We start from the raw sequence: 10355 nt of genomic DNA, 5'->3' as shown, positions 1-10355 counted from the left end.
TTCTTAATGGATGAGTCAAAATTGAGTTAATTACAAATAACTAGTCATAATAATTTTTAACTTTTAGTTGAAGATTTTTCATATTATATAATATCAAAACGCATTCTTTAATATCCCGCAATTCAAAGGTAATTGTGATAATCAAAATAAGACTCAGTAAACTTAAAAGAATTACATTAGTTTTGTGAAGGAAGTCCAGTCTGTATTAGTAGCTGAGATTGCCGACAACGAAAAAACCTTTATTTAATAAAACGTTGAGAAATCATGCACTTTAAAATAATACAACATTTAGTTTGAGATTTATTAAATCATATTTATAGACTATTATAAATTAAGAAACATATGATGAATTTAAAATCCAAACAATATAGTTATCTTTTAATTTTTATAATATTAGGCATTGACTGGATCACCTACAAAAATTGAAAACATACTAAAAGAAGTGAAAATAATCAAACGATTTTTTATTAAAAAAAATCAGTAATAGAATTAAGTTTATTTCCACCTTCCCTATTAGACTTGTAACGTTGGATTACTTGTTCTACTTGATAGAATTGACTTGTTCATTGATTCTCAATTTTTAGATTTATCTAGGCAGATTTTTTATTTTATGGTATATATATATATATATATTTAATTATAAAGATATCTTTAAATAATGAAACGGACTTACCAGAAATAAATCTGAAAGGTTTTTTTTAATCTAATGGACTGAATTTGATTAATTAATAAAAAATGTTTCGAAAATCAATAGTATCATTTTGAGTTTAAGAAAATGAAGTAGCTAAATTTACCTTAGATTTCAAAAGTAGCATGATTTAAGGGGCAACAAACCAGGTAGGTCTAGTAATAGAGAATTGAGGAGACTCGGAAGAGAGCAAGAACCAACATTGTTTGACTTTAAGGTTCACGTAATCAAACTAGGACCACTTGTTTTGTCTCATTTCATGTCTCTCAACAAGTTTATATGATATCCACTTCCACCATCATCATCATGATGTTACTATAAATGTGTGATAATCATGTTGCAGTAAGATTGTATTTAGCATTTTTTAAGAAAATATATCTATAGTTTATATAGATTATATTTAACAGGCTTCGATTGGAAATACTTATTCAAACGAGTGTTTCAAACGCAAAAGCACTTTTTTTTTCATTTTTTATTTGAGTCAATAATCACAACATGGATTTTTGACTAAAAATGATATATTTGAGAATGCTTTTGCGTTTAAAACAGAATTTTAGACCAAAAGTACTTCTACAAACATTCTCAATGATAAAATATTTTAATGAAAAAAATTCAAATTACTCTCATTCCTCTTTACTCTATACTTTATTCTTTAAAGTTCCCTAAAAATAAAATAATAAATTTAATCTTAATAATTTATTTAAATTTATCCGATGTCTATATTTTTATAGGACTAGAAGAAGGTATATCTTACATCTCTATAGTTCATTTCAAGTTGTTCAGCCCACTTGGTATATTGGAATTATTTTGTTATTAATTATTTATCGGGTTTTAATAATAATGATAATATATTTGTTTTTTATAATTTACCTTGAAAATATATGTGCAACAATCAGTTTGATACTGTTCTAAAAAAGAGGCTAACCACCATGGATGACTTACTATCTGCAAACTCCTTAAATCTAACCATGAAAAATGACTAAACTTTTTTTTATTCTGTGTGGAAATATTGTTGGGATTGTCAACCCAATAATTTCAATTGTTTACATTTCTTTTCTTTCTTTGATTTTTGTTTCTGTTTGCATTTTAGACGAGTTTTTAATAATAGAGTTAATTGCATCACTTTCCCTAAACTATAACCTTTATTTTAAATTGGTCCTTACACTTTTGAATATTCCAATTTCATCCTCAAATTACGAATCTCATTTTAAATTAGTCCTTAAATTTTTTTAATATTATCTTTTCATTCCTAAACTATGACCATATTTCTAAATTGTTCCCCAAACTTTTGAATATTCCGATTCTATCCCCAAATTTATCCAAATGTGTTGTTAGTTTCAACCATAGTTTAACCTAAAATTTATTTTTTTCAAACATATAATGATATGGTTTAGGATGAAATTGAATGTTCAAAAGTTTGAGAACCAATTTAGAATGATAGTCATTTTTTAGGGATATTCTGAGAACATGTGATGCAATTAAGTCGTAATAATAACATCCATTTAGTTAAAACGTTAAGAACTAAATTCTAACTTCAATTTTATTTGTTATAAAATTGAAATTCAACTTCCAATTGGTCAAATTAGTGCATCAATATAAATATATACATATATGATCTAAATCTATTGATTCAAACTTAGAAGATTAAAATACTAACAATTTTGAATATTTTCCTTTAGAAATTTATTTCAAGTTAGGTGTTGGTTCATAATCTTACGTATAGATTTTAAAACAATGTAAAAGTCAATAATTTCTTTAATTTTGATGCAATGTTGATGCTGAAAACAGCTTGTTGACCCTTTCATTTACAACCCCGCATTGACTCTTGAATGTAAGTTTCTAGTAATTCCATCTTTTACTTTCATTTATTTTTGTTGGTAAATGTATTTTGTTATATCTATTAGAGTTGTATAACGGTGAAGTCATACTTTGGATAGTAAATTTTGTTTTATTTTTTTTATTTATATTCGAGTTTTAAGATATAGTTGATAGTATTTAAAATAGATTTATTTTCATAAGAACGTGTCAGATATCAAAATATATATGTAAGGGATCGAAACATGTAGTATGCGTGATAGAATTGAAACCTATATCTTTAAGTGTAATAAAATGATTTCGATTCTCAAACATATTCACTTTGACTTTTGAATCGCTTCTTTGATAAACTTGGATTATTCCAATAGGTAGTTATCTCATATTCACTTTGCTTTTACTGCTAGGAATTTCAACGCTATGGTTTATTTTTTTGCAAAAGATGGAAAAAAGAAAGATAGTATGTTCAAAGATAACAAAATCATGAATGGGAGAGCAAGGAGATCAGGAAAGAAAGTTGAATGGGGCAGGTATAGTTATTTGTCGACAACCATCCATCGAAACTACATTGGAAGGGCCTATGACAGATCTTTGGTTGGCAAGGAGAGATCAAGAACGCTTACATAGCAAGCAAGTAAAGCAGAAGAGGATCCAGATTGACGTTTGTCAGAACTGTTGTGGAATTCGGGTTAATTTTCACCAATAATAACAAATTCACCTTGAAAACTATTATCTAGGTGACTAGTGTGAAAACGATTGTACTAAAAATCTCAAGGTAGATTCCCAGGAAAGAGGAGGGGTCACAATGGTCCCTCTTAAAATCCACTTTCCTTAGACAGAACTACCATGACAAGTAATTTTAATAGGACAATAATTAACAACAACTATACCCGGCAATAGCTATTAAATAGACATAAAGAGAACACCAAAATTTAACGAGGTTAGGCCAAAATTATGCCTACCTCCTCGAACACTACTAAAATAATATTTAACTAATAGAGGAAATATTACAAAGAGAAAAAGAGTACAAATAGCCTTTAATAGTGAAGAAGGCTTATATTTGTGGGATGCTTAACTAAGGAGGAAGACTCTATTTATAACAAAAGAATTTCCCCTCCTCCTTATACACAACCAATGTGGGACTTTGCCAAAAAACCAACAAATCTCCACCTTGGCAAATTCCACACACATCTCTCAAAAAATCCAATCTTCAGTAGTGTTTGCAAATTCATCTTTCAATTTGTAACAATATTGACCAAGTCTAAACAATGTTTAAACTTGACCGCAATTACCACTTTTGTCAACATATCAGCAGGATTCTCAGTGGTCCGAATCTTCTGGATTATGACTCTACCTTCTTCTAGAATCTCTCGTACAAAGTGATATCGAACATCGATGTGCTTCGTCCTTGCATGGTAAACCTGGTTCTTTGCTAAATGAATAGTACTCTGACTGTCACAGTGCACTTTGATGTGCTTCTGTTCTATTCCCAATTCACCAAGCAACCCTTGAAGCCAAATTGCCTCATTCACAGCCTCTGTAACTGCCATATACTCTGCCTCTGTAGTAGACAAAGCCACTGTTGACTGTAAGGTGGACTTCCAACTGACTGGTGCCTTTACAAATGTAAACACATAGCCAGTAGTTGATCGACGCTTGTCCAAATCACCTGTATAGTCTGAATCACAATACCCAACTACACACTGACCATCTTGTTTGTCCTGCTAAAAGACCAAACCAACATCTACGGTGTTTAGAATATACCGCATAATCCATTTCACAGCTTGCCAATGCTCTTTTCTAGGATCATGCATATACCTGCTCACAACACTTGCATACGTCAAGCTACCAACAACACTTGCATACAGAACCTTTGACATGTATTCCCGTTCTGCATCATCCTTAGGTGACATGGATGCACCGAGCTTGAAATGAGGAGCAAGAGGTGTACTAACTGGTTTTGACTTCTCATTCATGCCAAAACGTTTTAGTACCTTCCTCATATATTCTTTCTAAGACAAACAAAGACTCCCCAATTTCTTATCCCTTGATATCTCCATGCCTAGAATCTTCTTCTCTTCACCAAGATCCTTCATCTCAAACTCCCTGTTCAATTGAGTCTTTAGTTTCGTAATTTCTGTTTGAGTCCTGGAAGCTATTAGCATATCATCAACATAAAGAAGAAGATATATATATGATCTGTCTTGTAGCGTGCGTAAATACACACAATGATCATATTTGCTTCTTGTGTACTTCTGGCCTATCATAAACTTGTCAAATCGCTTGTACCTCTACCTTGGAGATTGCTTCAAACCGTACAATGATTTTTCTAATTTGCACACCATCTTTTCTTTTTCAGCAACTTTGAATCCATCTAGCTGAGTCATGTAGATTTCCTCATCCAAATCTCCATGTAAAAATGTAGTTTTTACATCCATCTGAACTAGTTCCAAATCCAACTGCGCTACCAAAGCCAACAAAATTCTAATGGAGCGTAGCCTTTAGCCACCAATCTTGCTTTGTAGCGGATGTTATTCTTGTCAGGAAATCCATATTTCTTTGCATATACCCACTTGTACCCAATTGTCTTCTTTCCCTTCGGAAGACTAGCTAGTTTCCACGTCTGATTCTTTTGAAGGGATTGTATTTCTTCATTCATGGCTTTTTTATGTTCTGAACTTTGGACTGCTTCATTAAAAGTGGCAGGAACGTCATCAATTGCAATTGGTGATGCAAAATAGACCATATCAGCATAACAAGCAGGTTGTCTAATGGTCATCTTTTCCTTTCTGAGTGCAATTGATTCATGTTACTGTGGAGGTTCTTGGGTCTGAAGCTCTTCTTCATCTGACTCTTCTTCTACCATAGGAGAGTTAACATCAGTTTCTTTACTGGCTGGGTCAATTCTGCTTCCTTCAAACTCCACCTGTTTGGGAGTTCCATCTGTCTGCTCTAATTTTTCTGAAGTCACCTTTCTCAACATGGTAGATACATCAAAGGTAACATCCCTGCTGAAGATTATTTTCTTTGTTTCTAGACACCAAAGACGATAGCCTTTCACACCAGAGGTGATCCCCATAAAGATCTCCTTCTTTGCTCTTGGATCCATCTTTGACTCCTTAACATGGTAGTATGCAGTGGAACCAAACACATGTAAGGAATCATAATCTGTAGTAGGTTCTCCAAACCATTTCTCTAATGGTTTTTTACCACCAATAGTAGTCGATGGTAAGCGGTTGACAAGGTAACAAGCATAGACCAAAGCCTCAGCCCAAAATTCTTTGCCTAACCCAACATTAGATAACATACACCGAACCTTCTCCACTAATGTCTAGCTCATACGCTCTGCCACCCCATTCTGTTGGGATATAGATCTGACAGTGAAATGCCTGACAATACCTTCTTCTTCACAGACTTTCAGAAATGGATCATTTTTGTACTCTCCACCATTATTTGTATGGAGACGTTTGATTTTTCTGCCTGTTTGAGTCTCCACCATCTTTTTCCATTTAAGGAAAAATCCTAGCACCTCATCATTTGTCTTCATTGTATACACCCAAACTCTCCGGGAAAAATCATCAACAAAGGTGACATAACAGTGTGTTCCTCCCAATGATGTTGTCTTGGAAGGCCCCCATACATCTGAATGAACATAATCCAAAATACCTTTAGTATCATGGATTGCAGTTCCAAATTTCACCCTCGTCTTCTTCCCTTTGATGCAATGCTCATAAAAAGCTAATTTGCAAGCCCGAGGACCCTTTAATAATCCTTGATCTATCAGAAATTTCAAGGATTTTTCACCAATATGCCCCAAGCGCATATGCCATAACCTGGCTGCTTCTGACTCATGTTCATCAGTAGAAGCTGCCACTGCTGTTGTCCCAACAATTTTACTACCCAGAAAGTAATACACATTGTTTCTTTTCTGGATTCCCTTCATTATCACCAGTGCACCAGAGATAATCCTCATAATCCCATCTTTTGCCCTCACTTCTAAACCTTTTGACTCTAAGGTTCCCATAGAGATGAGATTTCTCATTAAATGTGGTACATAATGGACACCTGTTAAGGTTCTGATTGATCCATCCTGATTCCTCAAGCGAATTGAACCAATCCCAAGTGTGTCAAGAGGGGAATTATTTACTGCGTAGACAATTCCACCTTTTAGTTCTTTAAAATCAAAGAACCATTCTCTATTGGGGGTCATATGGTGGCTACAAGCTGAATCTAACAACCATGAACTAGAACAGCTGGTTGATGGCGTAGCAGCGAATACGAAATATGAATCTGTATCATCATACTCGACCACATTTGATTCTGAGATAGCTTTTCCCCTTTCAGGTTTGCCTTTATTCTTTAGCCTGTGACATTATTTCCTCCAGTGCCATTTTTCTCGACAAAAGGCACATTAATCTTTGCTCAATCTGGACTTTGACTTCGATCTCCCTCTCCTTCCTTTATTCTGACTCTTCGAACGACCTCTAACAACAAGAGCTTCTGCTTCGACACTTGTATTTTCTTGTTTGTCTTTCGTTCTCAATTCATAACTATACAAGGCAACAGTTACTTCACTGAGAGACACTTCAACCTTCCCATGAAGTAGAGTAGTTTCAAGATACTCAAACTCATCAGGAAGTGATCCCATCAACATCAGAGCCAGATCTTCGTCTTCAAAAGTCACGTCCAAATTCATCAGATCAATCACCAACTGATTAAAGATAGTAATGTGATCATTCATAGTGGTACCTGGTACATAGTTGAAGCGGAACAATCTCTTTTTCATGTAGAGCTTGTTCTGACCGTTTTTCTTCAAAAATTTCTCCTCCAATGCCTTCCACAATTTACTTGCAGAAGTTTCATTAGAAAATGCATACTTCTGCTCTCTAGAAAGACACGATCGAATAGTACCACATGCCAATCTATTGATCCTCTTCCATTCTTTCTCCTCAACATCATCTGGTTTCTCTCCTTCAATAGCAATGTCTAGACCCTGCTGAAATAGGGCATCTAGAACCTCACTTTGCCACATGCCGAAATGACCGGTGCCATAAAAAATCTCCACTGCAAATATAACATTTGTCACATCATTTCTTGCGGATGTTTTTGTGTCGTCTTCCATTTCTGCTACAAATTCTTTTTAATAGCTGTCAATGCGGAATGTCAATTAACCCAAGGAAATTTTTTCTGATGTGGAAGATCAGCCTAAGCCGCAACCACAGAGCATACTAAAATAAACCAAGATCTATGATACCAATTGTTGTGGAATTCGATTTAATTTCTACCAATAATAACAAATTCACCTTGAAAACTATTATCTAGGTGACTAGTGTGAAAACGATTGTACTAAAAATTACCCCAAGGTAGATTCCCAGGAAATAGGAGGGGTCACAATGGTCCCTCTTAAAATCCACTTTCCTTAGACAAAACTACCAAGATAACTAATTTTAATAGGACAATAATTAACAACTATACCCGACAATAACTATTAAATAGACATAAAAAAACACTGAAATTTAACGAGGTTAGGCCAAAATTATGCCTACCTCCTCGAACACTACTAAAATAATATTTCACTAATAGAGGAAATATTACAAAGAGAGAAAGAGTACAAATAGACTTTAATAGTGAATAAGGCTTATATTTGTGGGATGCTTAACTAAGGAGGAGGAGGGCTCTATTTATAACAAAAGAATTTCCCCTCCTCCTTATACACAACCAATGTGGGACTTTGCCAAAAAACCAACAAGAACCAGGAGTAGGAAGGAGGCGATGAGAATGATCGACATGTTGAATGTATTTGGTAGCAGAAATACTGGTAAAGCTTGCGAGGAACGATAATAAATCATTGGACACAAAACCACAACCTGGGAAGTTGGTTTGGAGACAAAAAAAAGTTGGTAACACCGATGATCGAAATGAAGGAAGTGGGTAAAAATAGTCAATTGGAAAAATAAAAGGAGTAAAGAGGTCATGTTGAAGATGCAGATCTATGGAAGGCAAGAAGATGCTTGATATGCGAATCAGCAACAATAACCAAGGTTAGCATTGAAGGAAGGGGCATTTTTACCGAAATATCACCCGTACCACCAATATTTACCTATCAAACACCCTCACACCAAATATTACCGATCTAGAACCCTTTCTGACACGATGGTAATAAAGCACGGATCGCCGTCCGCGCCTTCGAGGGGTTCTTTCCGAGCTGGCATCACGTAAGGAAAGACACAGATCGTCGCGGGGTTTCTGACACGTACGGAAGGCGCAAAATATTTTACCACTCCATAATTACCCTAGCCTGAAAACTCGGCTTTTAATCCCTCCCTCTCCCCTATAAATAAGAACCCCTCTGAATGCAAACATCAAAAAATAAAATTACTTGCTTATTCTAACTTCTATCAATTCCTTCTATCAAGCTAAGTAGATTTTGTTATTGTTTTTATAAGGTAAAATTATTTTTTATCATATTATATTTATTTATATTTAATTATTTGAACAAATATTTTTGTAGTAATTTTTTTTGTATATTTTTTGCGGTTGTAAAATTGGAAAGCGGGATAATACCTCGAGACATTTTGTCGATACGGTAACAATATAAAATGATGTTATTTAAATTATGCATAATGCAAACAAATACCCTTGGCGTTTGACACTATATGCATTTTTCCCCAATTGTTTTCTTGGAGCATTTATCCCCACAATGTTTAAATATGATTCAGAAGTCCCCTCGTTGGATGAAAACCGTCAGTCAACTGACGGTCAACGGGTCCAGCTGACTAAGCAAGCACAGGTGGACAACGATGATGACGAAGCATTTCCACATCACTAATATATGCGGATGGAGGAGACGGCGAAGAGTGTGCCGGCGAGACCGATGAAGAGGCAGAGGAGTGAAAAAGGCGAGAAGCGGCAAGGGAGTCCGAGTTTATGAAAATGAGTAAAAGGGCTTCGATGGCTTGATAGGCTTGGAAGAGTAGAAGGATGGGTGTGAGAAAATATAGTAAAAACGGTAATGAAGATCCGATAGATTTTTAACAGCAGTCACTCACTGAATTGAATGGTTGTGTAGCTTTGTAAGAGTGAGCTGGAGCTTCAAAAAAATATAGTAGTTCTTGTAAAGGGTTAAGTCCATTAACCTCAAAAGCTACTTCTCTCCCGAGAAACGCCATGAAAGTTTCTCCCATTATGCACCGGAAAGGGAGAGCGGAGAAATCCGAGGCGAACCAAAGTGATGGACGGACGCTTGATGAAATTTACAATCAGCTGCATGGTGAAAATAACCATGTTGCGAGGACTAAATCTGATACTAAACCGACATCCGGGGAGATACCGACTAAGCTTCCTTGGAATATGAAGAAATCCGCTAGTGTAAAGTCCGCTTTTCGACATTTTGAGGAAGATGATATCGTTGAAACTCGACGGTCGACCACCGTGAGGGAAGGGAAAGATAAATCCACGGAGGATGACGAGGAAAATAATGAAGTGGATGCCAAAGCAGATGATTTCATCAACAAGTTCAAGCAGCAGTTAAAGTTACAAAAGCTCGATTCAATCATTAGGTACAAAGAGATGGTTAATAGAGGAATTGAAATATGAAAGTAAATTAAACTTAAAAGCTTTAGATTTTAAATATACTTTTATGGGGATTAATTTCAAGGTTTTCCATGATCGGTGAGGCTGTAGATCCATTACTGGTATTGTTTTTCCAGAACTTTGTGTTAGGAAAAATATGGCACTACTGTTATTTTTCCAGAAATTTATTATTGGTTTACTTATATTTTGTTACACAAAATAACCAAGTAGCATGCTTGGCTTGGTGGCAAGGGCCATCCCATTTCATGCCCTTGCCCCAGTT

The 10355-nt window shown here is 35.0% G+C and overlaps 1 protein-coding gene across 1 annotated transcript; it reads left to right on the top strand.

Moving 5' to 3' along the window:
* Positions 1-9667: 9667 nt before the first annotated feature.
* Positions 9668-10096, top strand: LOC120187813 (pathogen-associated molecular patterns-induced protein A70-like). The gene has a single exon (XM_039191431.1). It carries the CDS (start codon positions 9668-9670, stop codon positions 10094-10096), a length of 429 nt encoding a protein of 142 aa, XP_039047362.1.
* The last annotated feature ends 259 nt before the right edge of the window (positions 10097-10355 follow it).

Source organism: Hibiscus syriacus, unplaced genomic scaffold (assembly GCF_006381635.1).
Source record: "Hibiscus syriacus cultivar Baekdansim isolate YM2019G1 unplaced genomic scaffold, ASM638163v2 tig00113726_pilon, whole genome shotgun sequence".
Lineage (NCBI taxonomy): Eukaryota > Viridiplantae > Streptophyta > Magnoliopsida > Malvales > Malvaceae > Hibiscus > Hibiscus syriacus.
The sequence above is the reverse complement of the archived record's forward strand: the minus strand, read 5'-3'. Positions and strand labels throughout refer to the sequence as shown.